This window comes from Pteropus medius, unplaced genomic scaffold, assembly GCF_902729225.1.
Source record: "Pteropus medius unplaced genomic scaffold, Ma_sr-lr_union100, whole genome shotgun sequence".
In the NCBI taxonomy this organism is placed as follows: Eukaryota; Metazoa; Chordata; class Mammalia; order Chiroptera; family Pteropodidae; genus Pteropus; species Pteropus medius.
In genome coordinates, this window is record NW_024354503.1 from 12,908,108 (window position 1) to 12,932,441 (window position 24,334).

The following is a 24,334-nucleotide window of genomic DNA, read 5'->3' on the forward strand; positions in this document are numbered from 1 at the left end:
TGATCCAGTTTGGTGGTTAGGACATCAACATAATGACCTCTGAAGAGACACAATTCAGCCTGTAATGGGCAGGTAATGCAAAACAAAAATAATAAAAGCTCCTGGAAAAAAATGAGAAGCTGTACAAGAAAATGCATTGACATAATATTCCATTGTCATTCAAAAAGGTTGTCAGGGTTGCTGTTGAGAATTCTTTTGTCAATTTCTCTCTCTCCCCTCTCCGTTTCCTCCTCCTCCTCTCCCCCGCCCCCTCCAATAACATATGTTTTTAAATCCTCAGTTCCCTGAAATTTTACACTAAGAGAGATACCCCATTTGTCACTCACGGTTCCCTTTCATTTTAAATGCTCATATCTTTTTTAGTCTAACAAGTTCTCATAGTTTATTTTAGTTTATATTTTCCTTAAATCCTTTTTCTGTTTACCCTTTTTGGCGTGCCTATTAGTTGGATGTTGAAACTTCTGAATTGGTTGATTGTTCATCTCAGTATCTTCTAGCTCTTCTTTCTGTTACACCATTTGAGATACTCCATCTCCAAGGCTTAGCCCTTTAATTTTTTTTACATATTTAAAGTTTTTATTTTTCAAAGCATTTTTTGTTCTGTTTCTTCATAATATGTATTGTTATTTTAACTTTTTTATTGAAGTAAAACATTCAGAAAGTATACAAATAGTAAATGTGGCCAATTACTAATAAATGAGCAAATTTAGGTAACTTTACTTTAGAAAAGAAATAGAAGATAGAACATGACCAGCACACCGGAAAGACCCCTTTAAGACTCTTCCCAGTCACTACCTCCTCCCTCCTGCTTACAGGTAACCCTTTCCTGACTAGGAACACAATAGAAGTTTCCTCTATTTTTAAATTTTATCTAAACGGAATCATACAGTATATATATTTTGTTTGGCTTTTTCTCTCTCAAGATTATGTGAGATTCATCCATGTTCTGTGTGTAGCAGTGGTTTATTTTCAGTGCTTCATGAAATTATGTGAATAGACCACAATTTATGTATTGTTTTTGGATATTTGGATCATTTCCAGTTTGATGTTACTAGAAGTAATGCTGTGATGAGCATTGTTTTACATGTCTTTTGATGTATATGTGTATACATTTTTTGTCAGATATATTATATGGATCTACTGTTTAACCTGGGTTTTCCCCAAATCAGAGTCTGAGACAAAGGCTTGTTATGCAGGCAATTTATTTGTGAAGTGATCCCAAGAAGCAAGCATGAGGGACAGAGCATGAAAGAGAGATGCAGAGAAAGCATATACATATATAAGTTAGAGAATTGGCCACTGTTATGAGTGACTGGTGCTCAATCCCACAGGGCCTTTAGAGGAACCTTATGAAATGTATCTCAGAACTGACTGTCTGAGCAATGGAAGAAGGAAGCAAAGCATGTATCCACTTCCAAACCCACATGGATATTAACTCCAAGTACTTCTAATAGTACATGCACAAATGCCAAGTGTGATATCAGGCATCCAATGTCATAGTGTCTGGGCCAGAAAGAAAGAGACTAATCATTGTTAGGTTGCATCTGTGGGAAGCTGGTTTAAACCAGGATAAATTGGAGTAAGGGGTGGGTTGAATGGATTTGAGGTGGTATATAAGACATGTCTAACACACCCACATATGTATGTATTCATCATTTCAACAAAGGTCATCAAATCTGTTCATCTATTTGTCTATCCTTGTGTCACCAGCATACTGTTTTAATTATTGTAACTTTATGATGGCTCTTGACATCTGGTAGAGTAAGTCCTATCATTTTATTTTTACTCAATTGTCTTGACTCCTTACATTTCTACAAAATTTGGAGTCAGCTTCTATAATTCCATGAAAAATAAAACTCTGCTGGAATTGCTTAGATGCATGATCAATTTGAGGAGAATTGCCATCTTTACAATACTGAATCATCCAACTTATAGACATAATATAGCCTTCATTATTTTGGTCTTAATTTCTCTCAATGTTATAATTTCCTGTGTAACATTTTTCTGCATATGTTTTGTTAGATTTCATCCTAGAGATTTCATGCTTGTTGATACCAGTGTAAATGATACCAGTTTTAAATTTTCATTTTCGGTTTTCTGGTAATATATAGAAATACACTTGATTTTTACATATTGAGCTTATATCCAGCAATTTTGTTAAGCTCACTTATAGTTTATCTGATTCCTTTGGATTGTCTATGTATGTCATGTCATCTGTGGACCTGACAGTTTTATTATTTTTTAATTCTTATATGCTTTTTCTTATCTTTTTGCACTTGCTGGGACTTTTAGTGCAATGTTAAATAGAAGTGATTAGAGTGGTCATTCTTGCTTGTTCCTGATTATAGGAGAAAACACATTTAATATTTCACCAGTCTATTGAGTGTAGGTTTATGATATTTTAATATATAATTCAGTTATTAGATGGAATTTGTGGCATGCATATGTGTGTGTGTGTGTGTGTGTGTGTATAGATAGATAGATAGATAGATAGATAGATATCAGCTTGAAGTTTCCTTCTATTCCAAATTCAGTGACTTGTTTTTTTTTGAATAATAGGTGTTGAATTTTGCCAAATGCTTTTTTTCACATTAACATAATCATTTTTTTCTATTTCTTTTTTTCCACTACTAATATGATAGATAACGTTGATTGATTTTCAAATATCAAACTAACGTTGTACTCCTGGGATAAATTCCACTTGTTCATGTGTATTATACTTTTGAAATACTGCTGAATTCAATTAGATAATATTTTGTTATGGAATTTTTGTTCATAGGGATATTGGCCTATGATTTTCTTTTAATATCATTGTCAGATTTTGGTACCAGTGTTATACTGGCCTCGGAAAACCAGTTAGGATGTGTTTCTTTTTCCTATTTCCTATAAAAGTTTGTGTACAATCATTTCTTCCTTAAATGTGTTATAGAATTAATCAGTGAAACCACCAGGATTTGGAGTTTTCTTTGTAGGGATGTTTTTGATAACATTCATTTTTGTGATAGATGTGACTCTTAAAATTTTTCATTTGATTTTGTAACAATTTCAACGTTATATTTTTCAAGGAATTTGACATTTTATCCAAATTGTCAAATTTATTGGTATAATATTCTTGTAATATTTTTCTGATTATATAGGATCTGTAGTGATAGTCCCTTTTATTACTGATATTGCTAATTTGTGCTAGCTCTTTTTTTTTTCTTAGTCTTTTTTAGGGACTTATCAATTTTACTCATATTAAAAAAAACAAATTTTGGTTTTATTAATTTTCTCTATTTGTCTTTTTCATTTCATTGATTCTAATTTTATCTTTATTATTTCCTTCCTTCCACCCACTTTGGATTATTTTCTCCATCTTTTACTAGCTTCCTAAAGAAGCAGCTTAAATCATTTTGAACCTTTCTTCCTCTCAAAGACAGGTATTCAAGGCTATAAATTTCCATCTAAGTACTGCCTTAGCTGTGTAGTACAGACTTTGGTATGTTAGAAATTCATTACCAATATCAGTTCAATATTATTTTCTCACTTGCTTTATGATTTCTATTTAGAAGTATATTGTTTAACTTCCAAATATTTAAGGTTTTTCTAAATCTTATTATTGAATCTAATTTAATTCCATTACAGTCAGAAATATACTTTGTAAGATTGCAATTTTTTGAGATTACTTACTGAGACCTATTTTATGGTCTTCAGTATGATCTATCTTGGTGTTAATTCCATGTGCACTTGAAAAGAACATGTCTTCTGCAATCTGGGGCTATAATCTTCTTTAAATGTCATTTATGTCAATCTGGTTGATACAATCACTCAGGTCTTCTATATCCTGATTTTTTTTCTTGGTCTAGTTGTTATATCAATTACTTAAGAAAGAAGTGCTAAATTTTTCAATTATGTTTTTTCAATTATGAATTCTCTCTTTAGTTCTCTCTTTCTGATACACAAACTTTTATGTTCTTTTTTTTTAGGTGTGAAGATTTCTAATTGTTTTCTTCCTGATATATTGGTCTTTTCATAGTTGTTAAATGTCCCTCTTTATCTCTGGAAATTTTGTCTTGAAGACTACTTTATCTGATATTAATATAGGTAGTCCAGCTGACAGTTTACATGGCATATAATTTTGTTTTCAATTCACCTTTATATTTAAAGTGTGTATCTCTAGACTACATATAGTTGGATCTTGCTCTTCTATCCCATTTGACAATCTCTGCCATTTAATTGGAATGTTCATTCTATTTCTATTTAGCTATTGACACAGTTGATTTTCCTTTTTTTTTGAGATTGGTCCCATCTGGTCTAGTGTTATTTAAGGCTGCCGTTTCCTTATTGATTTTGTCTGGAAGATCTGTCCATTGGTGTCAATGGGGTGTTAAAGTCTCCTGCTACGAGTGCATTACTGTCAATATCTCCCTTTATGTTGGTCAATAATTGCTTCATATATGTAGGTGTTCCTATGTTGATGCATGTTTGCTAGGGTTATGTCCTCTTCTTATATCGATCCTTTTATCTGTAGTTTCTTTAGTACTGTTTTTAACGGGTTTTATGTCAATGCTATAATCACCTAAAAAACTCATGTATTTCTTTTTCTAACACACTGGTTTTATGAGGCAACTGTAACATTAATAATCAAACCCAATAGAGGCACTAAAAAAGATTATATTGTCTTTTTGGGCCTGATACTCTTATTGCACAATAGTTTATAACTTCCTCAATCTTTAATACAGAAATTGGTTTTAGTTTTTCTTCTCTACTGGAATCAAGTTTGTTCAACATTTTTCCTAGGGAATTATCCATTTCATCTGTATTTTCAAAATCACTTGTGCCAAATAGTATAAAGTAGGCTCTTATGATTTTTAAATGTTCTGCTTTTTTGTCTTCATTACATCCTATTTTTTCTCTTTCTATCCCCCGTTCCACCCACCCACCGCCTTTGATTAAGTTAAGCTTTTCAGCCTCTCAGATGCCTCTTCCAGAATTCAGATTCCATTAGGGGCTCACTTTTACAGATTTCTTTCTTCTGAATCTCGCCCTCTTGACTCTTCACTTTCTTGGTAATTCCTCAATGCCATAGCACAGATCTTTTATGTTTCGTCCAGCTTTCTAGAAAAAAAGTTTGAATTATATAGCTACCGTTTTATTGGCAACATAATTCCTATATCTTTTTACAATAAAAAAATAAAAGCCTTCACAGAAATTTTGTTAAAAATGTATTCACTCTCCTCAGTGGACAACTCAAACAACATGTAAATCAATATTACTGGGTCTAGGTCTGACCTCTAGGAAAATTCTTTTAGAAAAATGTATATTTGTAATTTGGGATTGTCTAGAATTATTTTGGGGTTAATTTCTATTGATCCTTTCCATCACCTCTATGAAAGTGAAGTTAAGCATGGTAGATACGAAAAGATTGCTGATTGGGTCACTGGCAATTCAGACCTTTAACATAGGAGGGAGATCTGAACCAGAGACATGTATCTGTTAACCATCATTACAGAGCTGTCAGCAGATGAGCTCACTAGATTCAGTTTATTGACAGTTGAAATCAGATTTGAGAAGTCAAGGAGGTATACGATACGTGAAAAGATAGATGGTCTGCACATCAGTTTGGCTTGCCCTTTGGGTAAGACCACCTTTGCCAGATTACTTTGGCCATGAGACATGAGTCACAGAACCTAGCAGTTTCGACACTAACCGCCTACACACATACACATTAGGAAACGTGTGTGTGTATATATATGATCAGTGTGTGTGTTACATGACTCCAGGACCCAATATGCTCATTTGGATTCTCACATGTTCTCTGAAGCAATTTGTGCATGTGTGGGAATATAATGATATCTAAGCACAGGCACCAAGAAGGCCAGATGGTAGGTAAAAAGAGGTGAATCTGTTATCCAAACTTGAAGCACAGGGCCTGGAAAATGGTTCTGGAGTTAAAGATCTATGCAGCAAGAGCTTAACCATGAGTAGACACATAAGTAATTTGTTGGTATAAAGTTTTGTCACTTTTGAAATGCTACTGAACTCTCTTCCAGAGTAAAGGAAGTGCCTTTTATTCTTTCGTTTTCTCACAGTTTCTAGCAGGGTTCACTGAATGTGAAAGTAGGAAATGAATTAATCTCTGCTCTACTAGAGGAAACTTTGTTGAATCTACACTCAGACATTAAACAGTTACGGCAATGTGCAAAACAGAGTTTAAAACTATAATCCTCCCTTACCCTTAGTGTTTTCTAATCAGCTTTTACAAATTTCTTCCTTTCTGCTGTAATCCAATAAATTATAGTTCTGGAAGCACCACAAAATTTATACTGGCTTTCCAATGATGTCATCATCATGCTGGACTGTATATTTATACACTGTTTAAAAAATTCAGTTAGATGTTATAAATAATCCTGGTTTTAAAAAAAATCTATATGAATGCTTATGCTTATTGCAGTATTACTAAGTCATGTCGAAATCTGTCACAGTATGTATACTGTGCAAGAAAGTGAAAAATTAAAAAAATATTCAATAATGTTGCATTCTATATTTAATAATACAGTAAAAATGTTTTGGTAGATTTTATTCATATAAGTTTTTTAATCATAAACAAAGTCATGAATTCAAACAATACAATCAAAATATATTTTATTTTAACTTAAGGCACAAACTTTTTTAAAGCACGCGCATATCAATTTTATTTACACACTATATTAAGAATTGACAATAAATACATACTTTCTATTTCATCTTTGTCCTTCATTTGTAGCTTTATGTATTCACAATAAAGTAAAACTCTCCAAATAAGAGGAATTAAATGCAATCATCCTTAAAGCTTACCAGATATGGGCAAGAGAGGGAGACACCCAAGAACAATGCAAAGGCATTTTTAGTCCTCTAATGTTCCAATAATTTATCTTTAAATTCTTATATCAAGCTTAATGGAACAATAACACAAAGCCTATAATACCCAGCAACTGAAATAATCTTTAGTCTATTGCCGTTTACAAGAACTTGCACATTAATGACAGCAGCAGAACTATCCCTATGTAATAAGTAAATGTAGTTATTCTGAATTCACTCACTGAATTAATAAAAAATGCTTAATAAAAAGTTTTCCAATTACCTTTGAGTGCTATTGCCAGAAATGATTAAATGTTTCCTGGAGCCAAAAACACAGCAGCATATTAGTTAATTATGTAACAAAGTACACTAAAACTTTAATGTAAAAGGATAGCTTAACTAAAAGATTTTCTCAGTGTACTAGAGGAGTCATTGGCTTTAAGAGTGATAATCTTTTAAAGATACAAATGAATTACACAAAGTTCAGTATAATAATATATAAATGTCTCGACTAAATACTGTTCTTGTCCCATGAATATATACATAAAATTTACAATTTTAATTAAAGTTAACATTTTGAGAATGAAAGACAAGACAAATAGGTAAATGTCTTTTTTCCAAAGGTTAAGACACTGACAGGGCATCCTTCCTAAACCACCTTATATAAAATCCACTTGCAGGTTGGATGCCATGTACAGACTTCTGAAACTTATTACCACCAAACTAATGCAGTCACTAAAACTCCAAACTAGTATAAAATATCCTGCTATTTCAAAAATGTTTACTACTTTAAATGTGAATGTTCTTTGTTTTTTAAATGGAAACTGAAGTAGAAAGAAATTTTTCTATTATTTCTATTATTTCATTCAGATCAACTATTAACCTTTAGGATAAGTTTTATGTGAGGAAAAACATCAGAAATAAAATTTGTCAAAAAGCAAAATTAGTCCTATTGGTTTTATTTCATTTATTTACTATGCTGCTCTTATTATTGGTCAACTTAGGACCAATAATAGCATGAACTATTTATGCAGGATGTGGAAAGACTTCTCAAGAACCCCAAATACAACAGGCATTAGATACCAGGATTAGGAAATTAGCAATGCCCAAATAGGGTGAATTAAACACCTAATGAATAGCACTATTGTTCTTAACCATCACAGAAAGTCAACATTTAACTGGCTGTGTATTTACTATAGATTAGTTTTGTATCTGCAAAACAGTTACCTAATTTATTTTATACCATCAAAACTTTAAAGATCACCATGTCAATTATCAACTGCTTGCCTCGTGTCCCAATGAACAGTTTGTGAATCCAATTTTTCCTCTAACAGATACAATCTAGTCTGCCACAACTCAGTTTCTTCATGTTAATTTTGATTATTAGAAGGTATGACCTGGCACTCAGGCTAAGGAATGTTAGGCCATGCTGAGACTTTATCCTACCACGTAACATATGAATAATGGAAAAGATCAAAAGATACTAAATTCTATTTTAAATTTAAGGTATGAGTCCCAAAAGTGAACATAAAAATCTCACTTCCTCATTCTGACCTGATCAAAACCAGATTTGTTATCAGGTCATAAATTTTTCTGCAGCACTCAGATACCTTTGGTTACAATAAACAACATGAGAAAGTTAAAAATGGTACCAAATATTAAAGAATTTTAAAAATTATGATTTCAACTTACGAATTAGAAGATAAAAAATATGAACTCCAAATATAACCTTTCCTGAGAGCTGTGTTCTATGGGAATGTGAAAGCCTGCCTACGGTCCAGTCCATCTCTGATCTCCTTCTCTAAGTCATATAAAGTCTGCACATGCATATACATACGCACATTTGTGCCCATACACAACTAAATAATTTACACAAAGGCATTCAGCACAAATAGAAAAATGTACTTTTCTCTATTTTCTTAATTTCTTATTAGCAATAATCTTCAAAAAATAAAAGTTTTGAGACTTTAACAGCTTAAGAGTCTTAATAAAGACAATGGAGAAGATAGAGGCTTTGTACCCACATTCTTTGTTAGTTTGTCTTTTATAACAGTGTCTCTTAAAATAGTATCTTTATATACTAGATCTTTTAACTGATCTTATTTAACTGATTTTATTAACCATCACAGAAAATTTCCTAACTCAAAGGCCTACTTGGGATATAACCTCTATTAAAGGTAAATATAAAAATATAGGAAACTTTTCCTCCCTGATACACAAAATCCACTAACTGCATAAAGATTCCATTGTTTCATTTATACATATAAAAACTGATTAGAAAATCATGCCTACTTAAGTTTGGTATATTTTCATCTAAAGATGTGTTAAATCTTCATTGCAAAAGGAAAAAAAGACAGAGGCACTATTTTTGTTAAACAAATGTTTCTAGTTAGAGAATAGTTGGTATTAACTAATGATTTACTACCAATTGTTACCATGGTCAGGGTTTGTTTTTGTTATTTATTTATTTTTTTTTTGTATTAGCTAAAGCACCAAAACAAAACACAAGGAAAAAAAAAAAACAATAATTTTAGCATGCTTGATGTAAAGTCTTTGTCTTTCAAAGTATATTTTTTCAGACTTACAACACCTTGGGTATTTCCTTGGGTTTGTGACTAAGCATAGACACTTTGTATAAACCCCAGCACATGTTATTCAATTAAAGGATCATCGTCATCTTCTTGCAGCTGAAGTCGGGAAAATGGCTGGGGTACAGATAGTTTATTCTGCATGATTATCATGAGTAACGTTAGAGCGGTTAAGACCAAGAGCACACCAATAACAATTCCAATGGCTTCTGGGAGTTTAATGCACCACTGGTCAACTAATAAACACTTAGTATGACCAAAGGTTCCATTATTGGGATGTGGTTTTAATCCCAGGATGTGGCACATCATTGGATAAATATCGACATTGTTAATTGTGCTGTGTTTGTAGCCTTTGTGAAATGCAGGACCGTGGGCAGCGAGAAATGGATGCATACTAGGCAAAGAATTATCATAACCATGGTCACCTACTGAAAAAGAACAAAATAATATTAGTAAATAAGATCAGTCTATTATAAAATAACTTGCTTCACGTGTAAATATACTAGAGTCTTAACTGTAATTCCTACTCATTAGAATTCTGATAAGTTGAACTAGACGGGGGTCAGAAATCAATTTTTCTATTTTCTTCAACTCATTTCTTCATTCTCTATTTCATATACATACTCCCTTTCCTAATAAGTCATGACCTCAGGTTTTAAAGCTATTTCTCAATCTGATATACTTATCATTCAGTCCTAGTCTCACCTATTTCATCTGTTTTTCTCCAGCACTGTTTGCAAAAGCCCACTACAAACAGCGCCAGTGATAGAAAGAGTGGTCCAGCTGAGAGTCCTGAATAACTAGGGAGAGTGGAAGTGATTAAAACCTGTAAATGGCAAAGAAGTAAATCTGCAGACCTACCTATGTCAATTGCTCCTGTGATAAGAAAGAAGATTATATAATTAGATAACTGGTTTGACAGTTAATGAACACCTCAACATCTGGCCAGGTAACTGAGAAAGTTACAGATGGGATTCTTGTATTGAATGTGAAGTCTAATCAGATGACTCCAATTTGTAACGTGAATAAAAATCTAACTCAAAAATGTGATGGTCCCTGATAGAACTCCAATACTAGATTCTCAAATTTTAGATTCATTTAACGTGGACTGCCTTTTAATGTTCACCACTTGCATTTAATAAACTCCTACTTTCATATGAAGTGCAGGGACTGAGGGATGATTATATCAGTATTTGTTATATTATTCTGTAATTGTATGTTTAAAACATTTCATAATAAAATTAATGTATATGACCAATGTAATAAAAGGCAGAATATAACTATACATCAATATTATGATTTCAATAATGTAAAAATATGCAAGTATATGTAATAGAAAAAAAAGATTAGAAGAAAAAACTCCCACAATTAACATTTATCTGTACCTCTATATTGAGGCATGATACAATTTTTGTTCTCTTTTCTAAACTTTTCTGTATTTTCCAAGCTTTCAACAATGGGTATATTTAACGAATATAAACAATACATAATTCCATTGATCCTTAGTCTTATTCTTGTTTTATGCTTCTGAATTGCTATAGATTAGGGATCTGCAGACTACGGCCCCTAGCTAAAATCAGCCCTTTGCCTGCTTTTATAAACAAAGTTTCATTGGAACACACCTGTAAATTTATTTACACATATTGTTACTGGCTGCTTTTCTACTCTAAAGGCAGAATTGAATGGTTGAGACACAGACCAGCTGGCCCACAAAATCTAAAATATTTACTATCTGGTCTTTCATAGAAAGTTTTCTGACTCCTGCTAAAGGCTGCAAAATCAGATTTAAAAAAAGTATTCAAACTGAATGTAATATATGGATAAATAAACTTGTATCAGTGAAGACCCAGTAACTCTCCCTTATACATTCCTTTAGTTGTAGGAAAGATTTTTATACATCCATTTCGTTTACTCAGAGTTTTGTTTACTTTCTGATTCTTGCCCAATGTTCTAGATAGCTGTAACACTCAGGTAAAGATTTCATCACTGGGGAAAGGCTTAGAGTTACCTGGCCATTTTTTTTTTTTTAAATATACACACACGAGAAATTTGAACTAGTTAATCTCTCTCCCTTTTTATTTTGTTTATTTCTCTCTTTTTTATTTCTTTGTTCCCTTCTCTTTCATTTTCTACAAATCAAAAGAACCGATCCTGAAAGTCACTGAGAGTAACTGCAGTTCTGCTAATAAAACTACACTTCACCCTTGAGGTCACCCAACCTTCTAATCTAAGGGTAAAATTGTGGGTACTGTAAATTGCTATCAAATGAAAACCTGAGAATCGAATAAAGACCAATTATCTAGCTGAAAATTGAACTAATTATACCGTGTCAACATCTCTACATCAAAGTACCCTGTTAACAGAACAATGTTACAACGTATGATTTATCCCTAGGACACAACAGAAATATCCTAAATTAATACTTACACTTTAGTGATGATTTATTTAGCACAAATGTCCAGCCTTCATCAGCAACCAAAATAAGAGGCTGAATTCGATCATTATGCTGGTAATGAAATCTGGCAGGAATGTCCTCTTTGAGATAAACATTCATGTGAGAGCTACAGTTTTTTAGTTTGTTATAAACCTCTGTTTTATCTAGAAGCAAAAGGAAATAGTAAAGGGAAAAAGTCACAGTTGACTGATAAGGAAAAAAAAATACTGCTAACTAGAATAACCAGAAAAAATACTGAACAATATCATGTATTAAATCACTTTTGTTAAAAAAAGAGCAATAATCATATAAGTGTTGGGACATTTACATGCACGCACAGACACACCACACAGTTTTTCAAAGCATTCACCTCTCTCTTTTTTCATTTTGTTATTAATTCCTGATGGACTTTTTGTACACAGGGGACAATTTTCACATCTAGCTTCTTAAAATAAATATAAACTATTACATATTAATTCTAAGATCAGTAGACAAAAGGTATATCACAAAAATCCAAGATGTTTTTCAAGCATAAAAATTTCCTTTTTCCATTAGTGTTAATAATTACAAAATGTATCAAAAAGCAAAGAAATAATCACTTTGAAGCTAAACCTTAAACTGCTTAAAACATGTAATTTAAGGAGGAAAAACAAATAATATCACTCTATGTAAGCATAAGAATGTATGGTCCTGAACTACAAAAGCCAGAACCTCATTCTCTTACAAAACTCTCCCTTCTCAATCGACTGCCCCATTCAAATATCATTTGGCTAAAAGTTTACTTACTTGTTTTGGGAAGAATCGCAGCAACTGGGGTCAAATCTATAAGAGTGTATTCTGAATGGTCAATGCAGAGATCCAAATTTATCAGTCTGTCCTTAGAGCACTGGGTCATCCCATGATCACTTGTAATAATCACATTAAGATTTTCCCACAATCCTAACATCTTGAGTTTGTAGACTAGGTCACCAATAAGGTCATCTATTTCTTTCAACACTCTGAGCATGTTTTCTTTATCTTCGGGTCCATATTTATGTCCACTTGCATCTGGTTCTTCCCAATAGAGTGTTGCAAAGGTGACTGGTGGGTTCGAATTGCTCAGCCACATGGTAATATTATTAAGTCTCTCCTCAAAGGACACTGAGGAGCTATAATTCATAAAATAAGAAGGTGTGGTATTGTGAATGGGTACATCAGTACCAGGCCACATAGCAGCAGCACTTGATCTGTTTTCCTGAAGCTGGTTGGTCACCCAAATAGGGACTGCCTCATTCCACCAAAAAGGATCCTTGTCATTAAAGTCCGAAAAATGTTTCCGTGTGATTACATCATACATAGAATTAGCCACAATGCCATGGCTTTCTTCATACAAGCCTGTCACAATACTGTAGTGGTTTGGAAATGTTTTTGTGATGAAAACATTTTTAACATGTTCTACCAAGACACCTTCCTTGATAAAATTCTGGAGATGAGGAAATTCATAGTTCTGTAGATAGTCAGCTCTGAAGCCATCAAAGGACACCAGTAGTAACTTCGGTGGCAAACTATAGGAAGAGTTACCTCTACAAGCAGTTATAAGTCCAGAAAATAAAAGTATTACTAATGACTTCATAATGAATGTGTTGAAAGAGAGCAATCAGGAATCCTAAAATATAAAAATACAATTCATAAGCAGTAATGCTATATGATTTGGATTAGGTTTCAAAGTATAGCCATCAGGAGAAGAGAATCAACATTTATAAACTTTTTATAGGCCAGCTTTACTTATAGCAACTTAAAAATTAAATAATGTCATTTACTGAAAGATAACGGAATAAATCTAAGGCTGAAAAGCCAAAAATTACCTTTACTTGTCCAATATATATATATATATATATATTTCTTCTGCCCCATCCTTCATGTTCTGAATGGGATATGGGCCATTCTTAAACATCACATAAATACTAGTGTTTGGCTGCTTGCTCATATGCAGCAGCAAAAATTATTCTAAAAGCTTCATAAGAACAAATAAAAAAACAAAAATTATCCGTCTGTACAAAATAGAAATAATGCCAAGCTTTTAGAGGCTCCAGAGAGGGAGATTATTTTTCTAGTTTAATGACTGCTACCACAGAAATAGATGGTGTGAATTCTAACATGTTGGCCCATCACCAGCTCTTGTTGGAAAATACTGACATACGAAGGAGAGTAAAAAATAAATATTATTTGAGATAAAGGTCCTACCTCAATTTGTACTTATCTCAACATTCACATGAGGCTGACAGACAAAACCTACAGAGACTGGGATGCCACAGAAATTTCTGAAGAAATCCAATAACTGTTGAAATGCATTTCATCACCACGTCCTTCTTAAACATCCCTTTTACTGTCAAAGATGTAACTATTCTATCTAATATCCCAGGCTCCGAGGTCTCCCTGATTGTTCATTCTTTTTTTTAACAATCCACAAGTTACAAAAATAGCTTTCCCCCAATAAATCTCCCTGCCTCCAGTCCCTAAGGAAATAGGATATGTGATTTTGGAAGAAAGCTTCACTGTAAATGGGCAGGATACCTCTTCTATCATAACAAGAGAGAAGGAGCAAAGGAATGAGCTAACATTTGAGGGCTGGAAGTGAAGGAAACTGCATTCTCTGAGTTGCAAGAGGTAAGGTCAATTATCGAGAGGGAGTAGGGTAGTAAAAGGGTCAGACAGAGGTTTGAGGAACACAGAGAAATGGCCAATGTGGAGAATGGGAGAAAGTACAAGGAAACAGCAGGATTGGTGGTCAATGTTGACAGTGGGTGCCATGAATTTTTGAAGTCACATTGTTGATTGGTTTTCTCCAGCGATTCAGTAGCCCTAGCACAGACATGTACAAATAGGCAGCTGATCCAACCTGGGTTTGAGATTCTTCCAGAAACTGAAATATGATGAAAGAAACTGAAGACACTATCAGGCTGACATCTGAATTGCAGCATTTAAACTGAATCGAATATAGATGCAAGAAGTAGAGAAGTTTTTAGACTAGAGGTTCTGATAAAGTTAAAGAAATGGTGTTTTAAAAGTAACTTTCAGCAAAAAGTTGCAAGAACACAGGTTTGTGGTCAGAGTGAGGTGAATGAATTCATTATTTCAGAGTAAGAAGACTCAAGGTATAGCCGTGGGAATATGCACCTACAGGTCACAGGCATAAGCAGCTGGGAGTTAAATCATGTGGTGACTAAGTTCACAAATCATTTATTGGGTTCTTCTCTCTCCAATTAGACTGCAATTACCTGAAGGCAGAGACTTTTCTTTCAAACATTACTACCTAGATGATCTGTATATGTGTAGTCATTCAAATTCTTACTGATCGAAGCTATGACCCTCTGAAAACCAGAGACTGAAGATTTGGAAGACCAAAGGCACAGAATCTTGTTTGTGAGGATCTCTGGGTCTGGAAAATCTCTAGCATTGTAACCTGATATGGGCTGCCTTCTGAGTGTGGTGCATATATTATCTGTAGCTAGTGCCCTTCAAAACACCAAAACCAGCATAGAATAACAAAAACCACCTCTCCGAAGAAGAGTAACAACTCTAATTAGTACGAGACATATTTCCAAAGACAAAGCCCCAGTCACATCTCAGCGTTTTCATCTATCAAGAATCCAGACAGCAGTAATCTTTTCATTCAGTGTGGTGCCCCCTGACCTAGGATTTATGCACAACACGTCTCCCACCTTGGACAGTCACAACTGGGTTCAGTCAGACAACAATATCATGCAGGCTGCTCTTCCTAGGTTCCAGTGATCTTAGAACTCGTATAGAGGGCACACAAGTCTCCATGAAAGCCTGGATTGAGAAGATCCCCGGGTTTCTTTCTGAGTATAGCTACTTCCCCGGACCAAAATATTTGTTTCCGGTAACAGAGTAGACTAAAACAGAAAATAAGTGGCACAGTATCTTAAAGATACCCATAAATACACTTTTTTAAAGTTCTTTATTTACTATCCCGGCTCTTGTCCTGAGTAATTATTCTATATTCCCAACCAATCCTACTGCACAAATTATTCTGCTAGTAAGTCAATCTGATACATGTCAAATGGAATGCATCCTCCAAATGTTCCCCCTTTCCCCAGTTCCCTAATCCTTTAAAACAGCTTCACCGTACTCTCAGTCACACAGAGATGTCCTGAGTACACCATTAGTTGCTAGCCTCGTCAATTCTATTTTCTACTACAGCATAGCAGACATAAGAATCACTGAGGGAAGCTTGTTAAAAGTGTAGCTGTCTAGATCTAGGAAACTGTGGTTCAGTCAGTCTAGAGTAGAGGCCAGGAACCCACATTTTTAACAAGTGTTTTTAAGAACTGTAGAGTTATCGATTCTTTTTCATCTCCACTGCTGCCAAACTTAAAGTACTCAATGCTTCCTGTCTGGAGTACTTACGTCTGTCCCTTAACTAATCTTCCTACCTTTATCACCTTTCTCTTTAATACTCAACATCTGCTCCCAACTTAATCTTCCTAGACATAGCTCTGTTCATGACACTCCCCCTAAAAAAAATGTTCAGATTCCCCCTACCTATACAAAAAGTCCAAATACCTCAGCATTCAAGCCCCTCTATGTCCAAGCCCAACTCACATGCAAATTACTATGAAAGTTACAGAAATAATTGCCAAATTTAATTTCCATTTACCATAGTTCACTGTCACAATCTGTCTAAAATGTATTACTATAAAGACATGTAAAAGACAATAATCATTTATCCTCAATAACAGTCTGTGTTCTTAAAACACCCTAAAGTTACTTCCTACACATGAAGTCTTGCCTATTCTTTTAGGTCATTAAAAAAAATCATTCCATAAATATCTAAGATAAATAAGTTCATAACATAAAAATTCATGTATGTGCCATTTATCAGAGGATAAGAACTTTATACTTTTCAAATACATAGTACTCAAAATAGGAGCACAAATAATCAAATTAATAAATCAGCCTGTCACCTTGGAAGAGGAAAGACAAACTTGAATAAATGTTGTTTAACAACACCAAAACTTCCTTGTGATGCTGTGCTTGAGATCCATACACCATTAAGTACTATTTAAAAAATCAAGCCCTTCAAGGAATTACTACAAATGAAATATCTCAGTAAGTCTAAAACTTTTCCAATTGAGTTACCTCTAAGAGCAGAGGGGTACCAAGACAATTCAACAAATGGTGCTGAACAACTAGATAGGCATATACCAAAAAAAAAAAAAAAAAAAGAAAAAAAAAAGAATTTAGACTCCTCATCTCATATCACACACAAAAATTAACTCAAAATAGATCACAGATCATGAAGAATAGGATGAAAAAATAACACGGAGTCACTACAGTCATGCTGCTAAATTACTAAAATCTAGTAGTAGGTTTAGGTATGAGGAAATGATTCTATTCTTGTTTTAACTAGCCTGGAAATGTAAACTTTTGAACTTGCCAGTCCAGCATCAGTATACATCAAACTTCCCATAGCCCTCTGATTACACTCTGAAAGACAAAGAAAAAAAGTTCTTTTTTGGAACACTCTGGGTATTGGCCTAGTTGTATAAATCTTTATCATTTATTTCTAGCCAAAGCCTCTTGATTCATGTACACTTGGTTGACAACCAAAATTAAGAGCTAAAATTATGTACACACACACACACACACACACACACACACACACACACACACACACACACACACACATATATACACACACACACACACTCTCTTAGAAGAAAATACAGGAGTAAACCTTTATGACCTTGGGTTAGGTTAAGTCTTCTTAGATACAGCACCAAAAGTACAAGAGATAGATAGATACATAGATAGATACATAGACAGATAAATTTGACTTCATTGAAATTAAAGTTTTGTGTTTCAAAGGATATCATGATGAAAGGGAAAAGACAACCTAATGAATGAGAGAAAATATTTACAAATCATATACTTAAGATTTGCATCCAGAATATATAAAAAAACTGTAACAACTCAATAATGAAGTCATATAATCCAATTTAAAATGTCCAAAGAACCAGAAAAACACACTTCTCCAAAGATATACATAAGTGTGTGTAAATATATGTGTGTGTATGTGTGTGTATATGTGTATATATATTTATATATTATATATGGCAAATAAGTCTATGAAAAGATGTTCAATGTCATTAGTCATCAGGAAAATGCAAATCAAAACCACAATGAGACATCATTTCACATCCGCTAGGATGGATATAGTAATCAAAAAGACAAATAATAACAAGTGTTGGCAAGAATATGGAGAAATTTGAATTTTTATACACTGTTGGTAAGAATGTAAAATGGTGTTACCACTTAGAAAACAGTTCTTCAAAATAGAGTTACCACATGAATCAGCAATTCTACTATGAAGTATATGGCCAAGAGAAATTAAACATATGTCCACACTAAAACTTTTACATAAATATTCACAGCAGCATTATTCCTAAGAGCCAAGAAACAGAAACAATTCAAGCGTCCATCAAGGGATACATAGATAAATAAAATGTTATATATCGCACAATGGAATATTATTTGGTAATAAAAAGGAATGAAGTATTAATATACGTTTCAATTGAATAAACCTTGAAACATTATGCTAAGTGAAAGAAGGCAGTCACAAAAGCTCACTTATGGTATCATTCTGTTTAGATAACATCCTAGAATAGGCAAATCTATAAAAATGGAAAGTACATTAATAACTGCCTGGAGCAAAAGGTATGGGGAGAAAAGAGTAAATGCCAATGGTTATCAGGTTTCTTTCTGGGGTGATAAAAATGTTCTCATATTGTTTATGGTGATGTTACACAATTCTGTAATATTTTACCCTTTAAATGAGTTAATTAGATAGCATGTGAATTGTATTGCAATAAAAAATATATATATGGTAGAGAGAAATTAAATTGTAACCTTAAAAGCATCTGAAATGCCCTGCCGCAAAACAGGAAACATCTCTGAAGTCTCATTTTATCTCAAAAATTATGTAAAATTTATACTTCATAATACAGACTTGGGTGTTTTAATATGAAAATATTTTACACTGCTTCCCACATGCAAAACAAAAGCCAAAAGGCTGTGTCTATCCCCTCTCTCTCCCAAATATATATACATATCAAAATCTTTCTTTCCCAAATCTTGAGTGAAAAGGATGATCAAAGTAATGTAGGGAGGAGGCAAGAGAACATTTAAAATGTTAAATCAAGCTATATTCAGAGACTGCAATATGCTGATCAGCTCTACAGCCAGATCATAAGGAAACCTGCAGAACAAAGAAAGATTTCTGCTGGGATTGTTAATGAACCATTTCCTCACACCAAGAAAGGAAAACAGGAAAACACCAGTCTTTAAGTCACGCCCTACACAAAGTAAAATCATGCATTCCCTATGGCTAAAATGCTGGATATTGTTAGCAGGCCTTTTCGGGCTACACATGCTTATCCATATTATCAAAGGAAAACGGACAAAGTTTTTAAACTGTAATTCACCGAAACTAAAAATGATATATAAACTGGATTCCTTGACACTTGGGGCTTTTTTTCTTGCCTTGGCTTTTTGTCTTTGCTTTCTCTGTGGAGCATTACCCCTTCTCTAATAAACTTTCTTTTTTGACTCTAACTCTGGCATGTGTTTGAATTCTTTCTTGCACTCAGCTATGAAGTCTATCCATGCAGGGCTTCCCCAACTCAGGAGAATATGCCCTGTCCTGCATCAAAGGTACATATGTGTTTACTCTGGGGTCAGTAATCCCTTAACACACTGCTAGGATCAAAGTGCCTCATCCTTGGCCCCAGATTAGAAGCAGACAAAGTGGAAAGATTGTAGGCTCTGAAACCACAAGGATCCTAGAATTTGAGCTCACACTTAGATGGGCGATTTTAGGCAGATCTAACTTCTCCCAGATTCGGTCTCTTTGTGTGTAAAATGGGGATGCATAAAGTGTTATAAAAACCTGCAAATTTAGTTTCCTTTTACCTATTCTAGTTACAAAGTTAATAAGCTACAAAAAAAAATCTGTACTATGACAGGCAGAATATTATTGTGGAATTACAAAATAACTAGAAATAATTTAATCTAATCCCTTCTTTTTACATATGATGAAGCTTTAGTTGAGTGCTTGCCCAAGCTCAGAAAGCAATTAATAGCTTTACTGTGCTCTTATTAATTTTGTCTTCAACAAGTTTATGTCTAGTAACAGCAAGTTAACAAGCCTAGTAATAATCTCCAAACTACTAACAGAACTTTTCCTGCCAGAACATCTTTCATTAGCGGTGCTTGCATCTCTGTGTCTACCTCATTCTGTTCCATTCTGACAGAGTGTTAAACTATAAACAGAACACCAGTGAGAAGGTCTCAAGTAGTTTTCAAGGAATGACAATCACTAATTGTTATATTAGAAAACAATTTGGAAACATTCTGTAATTTTTCAAACCAAATAAATTTTGAATGGTGAGCGGGGGAAGCGGACTCATCTAGCTTCCATCCAAGTATCCTAACAGCAACCGGAAGTAGTAGGTAGTCTTCTTCAATTCAGCAGACAAAACGCACTCTACTTGGCCTGGGATAACTTTCTTACCTAGATAGAATGCATGTCAGGCAATTCTTACTGGCATTCCCGTGTGAAGTTGGGAAAATGTAACAGGTTTAGGAATATGGTGAAAGATATCTGTCACCATTAGAATGCCATCTGCTCCATAATACAAAACCTTTATTCTAAGCGCTTCACAAATACTATTTATAATGAAACTCTTAATACAGCTTTAAAACATTATTGTCCATGCACATAGATAACTTAGGTGGTTTCCTTTAGACTATTAGTTATTTTCTTAATGTTCTAAGAAAAAATATAACTACTCTTTGAGACTTTCATAGTGTAAGATTCTGAATTATCCTCCAATTTTCCAAAGCACATAAAATTGTCTAGCAAGCATCTTCAAAACAGCTAGCCATGTTACTCTCACAGTAAAATAACATCCCCACAGACTCCTTGTGTTTTCATCAAAATTTCTCCCAAATATTTTGTAGCTAACTTAAAAGCAAGGAGAAGATACTTTATTTATATTAAGTAAATTTCCTTAAATTGCCTGGAACAACCTTTGGGAAAAAGACAGAAAGAAAAGAAAATCATAATATTAAAACAAGCAGGTAGGTGACTTCCTATAGCACTTGGCAAGTTTTTGGGCTTAATTAAGTCCCCCAAATATTCTGGTGGTTAAGCAAAATCCTTCTGGAGTCAAACCTGACATAAACCTGAATCTGCCTGTAACTAGCTGTCCAATCCTGGATACATCATTTCTCTGAGCCTGACTTTCTTCATCTGTATAATGGAATGCTATTATCTCATAGGGTTGTTATACTCAGAAAAAAAAAAGTGTTTTTAAAGTGCTTAACACAGTGTCCAGCCTATAAAAAGTACTTATATGTGATCTTTACCCTTTGGTTACTCAGGAAATTCCTTTTTTTAAATTGGATTATATAATTACCATAAACTCTAATGTAATATTCAGACAGATGCATGTCAGATGCGTTCGACAGCGTTTCTTTAAAATCAAACGCCAGCTTTTCCGGCCTGTCTCCCCTCATTTCACTCTCGCCCATCTTCTCCGCTCCACTGCTGTTCAGCCAACTTCCCTCTTCATCCTTCACACCACGGCCTTCCCCAACCCAAACCCACCTGCTAAACTGTCTTTCCGTTTCCCACGCCGCCCTCCTCCTTCCCCTCCGCCAGCTGTCTCCCGGCCGCTCTGGCTCCCTTCGCAGACGTCCCTGCCAGTGCCCCAGGATGTGTTGGGGGTGGAGGAGAAGGGTGTTTCTCACCACCTCTACTTTCAAAGCCCCTGATGGACTCAGATGGGGGTGGCATTTCCCTACAGAACGCTGTGCGCGCGAGGCTCACACTCACCCACTGCCGACGCCGACGGCGCTTCTATCCAGCGAGCGGAAAGCGGCGCTCGCGGAACCCGGCGCTGGTGGATACTAGGGACCAGGGAGACATGAAGGGACAGGGGCGAGGCGCAGATCCTCCTGAGGCGCCTGCGCAGTAGCGAGCGTCCCGGCCGCGATTAACAGCCCCAGCCTCCTAGAGATGTGCTCTGCTGGGGGTGGTCCGGAGTGTGCGGAGCTGCGCGGCGCTGCGCGGCGAGCGACAGCGGAACTGGCTTCAAGCCGGCGGCGACCCGGAGGGCGGTGGAATCTGAGACATGTCCTAGGATTGGATGCCAGAGCCGCGTTAAATGTAACTCCCTTTCCGATTGGTTAGATTCAGGGACCACCTGGAGACAGCTGCTTTGGGGGCGTAGAACTGGAAGTAGGAGAAGTTCGTTCCGCTCTCTAAGCATGGCCCTTTCACATCATCAGAGGACTGAGTGCCCTTCTGGGGACCTGAAACGAAGTGAGTCCCAGAAAGGCCCTGGCTACTGCCCAGTCCACGCCTATTGCCACTCCCATTTTGCCCCTAGTTAATATGCATGCACTCTGCGGCTTGTGTCCTCAGGAAAGACGACTTTGGCTGCTCCAGGGCCTAGCACAAATCTAAAGCAGCTTCAACCAGTTCCAGTGAGCTGGAATAAATACGATGTGGTTCTACCACAGCAGTATCTAACCGTCTTACCGTAGAAGTGAGCACCTTCAAGCGCAAAGTTGACTAGTAGGCAGTTTACCAGTAAGGTTACAAGAAACACACAGACTTTGCAGTTGGGAAACTAGTAATGGGTAAAAGCAGAGAAATGGGCACTTCTTTTGGCAGATGCATGTGGGATTGTGCGCCTCTCTTTAATTGGAAGCTTACTCGGTCGAATGTAACTTTAAGCTTACTGTAGCAAGAAAAATTACCAAACAGAAGTAGATTTATTTGTTAACACTTGGATTACCCAGGTACACTTGGCAAAGAGCAGACAGTATCTTTTTTTCTCTTTGTGCAGTGCCAAGCACAGAGCCTGTAGAAAAATTACTTTCTAAATGCTTATTGAATTTAATGGAAGGTTTTAAGGTGCTCTGGATTCATTATCCCCACTGTTAAAATGCATACTCCAAGAGGATTTTTTCTTCCCTGTTCACTACTATAGCTCCAGCAGGTGCTTAAAAATGTACAATTAAATGAATTAAAAATATTAGCCATATGTAATATTCTCAGGTGTTAAAGATTTAGTAATGTAAGACTACTATCTGAATTATTAACCTGCAATAGTGGACCTTAGAAATCAAGGTCTGAAATTTACTCCATGAGTCTGAGCTTTAGAGTATAGCCATCACCAAGATCAGGAGTCTACAAGCAGCTGCAGAGACACTTAGGGGTTGGCTACAATCAGTTGATTATTAGTTTGTACCTTCATAAGGTAATTCCAGTGTCAAACCTCAAGGCTGGCCTGTGCATTGCTGAGTTGGGGCATCTTAGATCCCCAGGCTGTCAGAGCTAGAAGGCATGGCCAAGGCCCTTGTCCTCCGATCCCTAGCATCTGCCAGACCTGAGTTTGAATACTCACTCTGCCACTCAGTAGCTGAGCAATCAAGCGCCAGTGTCTCAACCTTCTGAGCCTCCATTTCCTCATCTGAAAAATGGGCCCTCTTATGGAACTAGCCTCTTAAGGTTATTGTCAAATAAATGAGATAAAGCAAGTAAAGTACTCATTACAGAGTCTGGCACACGGTAAGTGTTGGTGATTATTATCAGTCTGAAATATTCCCCAACCTGAACAGTGACTAGAGAAGGCTGAGTTCTGGGGAATTTATGTAATATCCAATTTAGTAAAAGAAATATTCTGGCATTTGGGGCATATAGTTATGCATATCCTGTTCATTCGCTAGGTGCATGATGGTTTAAAGAGTAGACTAAGTTGACTGCTATGTAGATGAGATGTGTAACAGAGACAGTGCAGCTGCATCGGCACTAGTTAAAAGGGCTCCCTTTATCTACTGCCACTGCCACTGCCCATGTGGCTGGGTCAGAATAGGGATCAGGGCTCAGCTCTGACATTCCCAAGGAACCTTAGGTGAGCACCTTAAGTTCTGTGATTTAGTAATAACACAGACATAAAGGGCACACTTATTTACAGGCCATTTGTGAAAGCCAAATAAGACCCTAATGTAAAAACACTCTGTAGGTTTAAAGCACCAAACAAATTTAAAGCTCAGTTATTATCCTAGACCCTCTAACCTGCCTTAAGCATTTAGTGACCTCATATTGCCCATTGACAGTCTGAGCTTCCATTCTATTTATTGCAGAAGGCTCCCATGTTTCACGCAATAACTTCTTTCTATAACCAAGTGTCCCCGTGGTGTCATGTTCTCAGATACCACACAAGATTTATTAGATCCAAATCTTTGGAGGAGGAACTTGGAACATTTCTAACAAAAGCCATTAAGTGATTCTGAGGTTTTGCAATTTTGAGAAGGAACTAATGTATGCAAATGTGTTAGTTAACTGATAAATTACTCTATCCAATTAAAATGTTTGCCTTCTTAAATATCCTAAAGGGATTACACTAATTCTGGGGAT

The 24,334-nt window shown here is 35.3% G+C and overlaps 1 protein-coding gene across 1 annotated transcript; it reads right to left on the bottom strand.

The window, feature by feature from the left end:
• Positions 1–6,543: 6,543 nt before the first annotated feature.
• On the bottom strand, positions 6,544–22,164 carry ENPP4 (ectonucleotide pyrophosphatase/phosphodiesterase 4). The gene is made up of 4 exons (XM_039854920.1): positions 21,743–22,164; positions 12,628–13,486; positions 11,835–12,005; positions 6,544–9,835 (listed from the first exon to the last, which is right to left on the bottom strand). The coding sequence occupies exons 2-4, from the start codon at positions 13,451–13,453 to the stop codon at positions 9,471–9,473; spliced, it is 1,362 nt and encodes a 453-aa protein (XP_039710854.1). The 5' UTR covers positions 13,454–13,486; positions 21,743–22,164; the 3' UTR covers positions 6,544–9,470.
• Between the last annotated feature and the right edge of the window lie 2,170 nt (positions 22,165–24,334).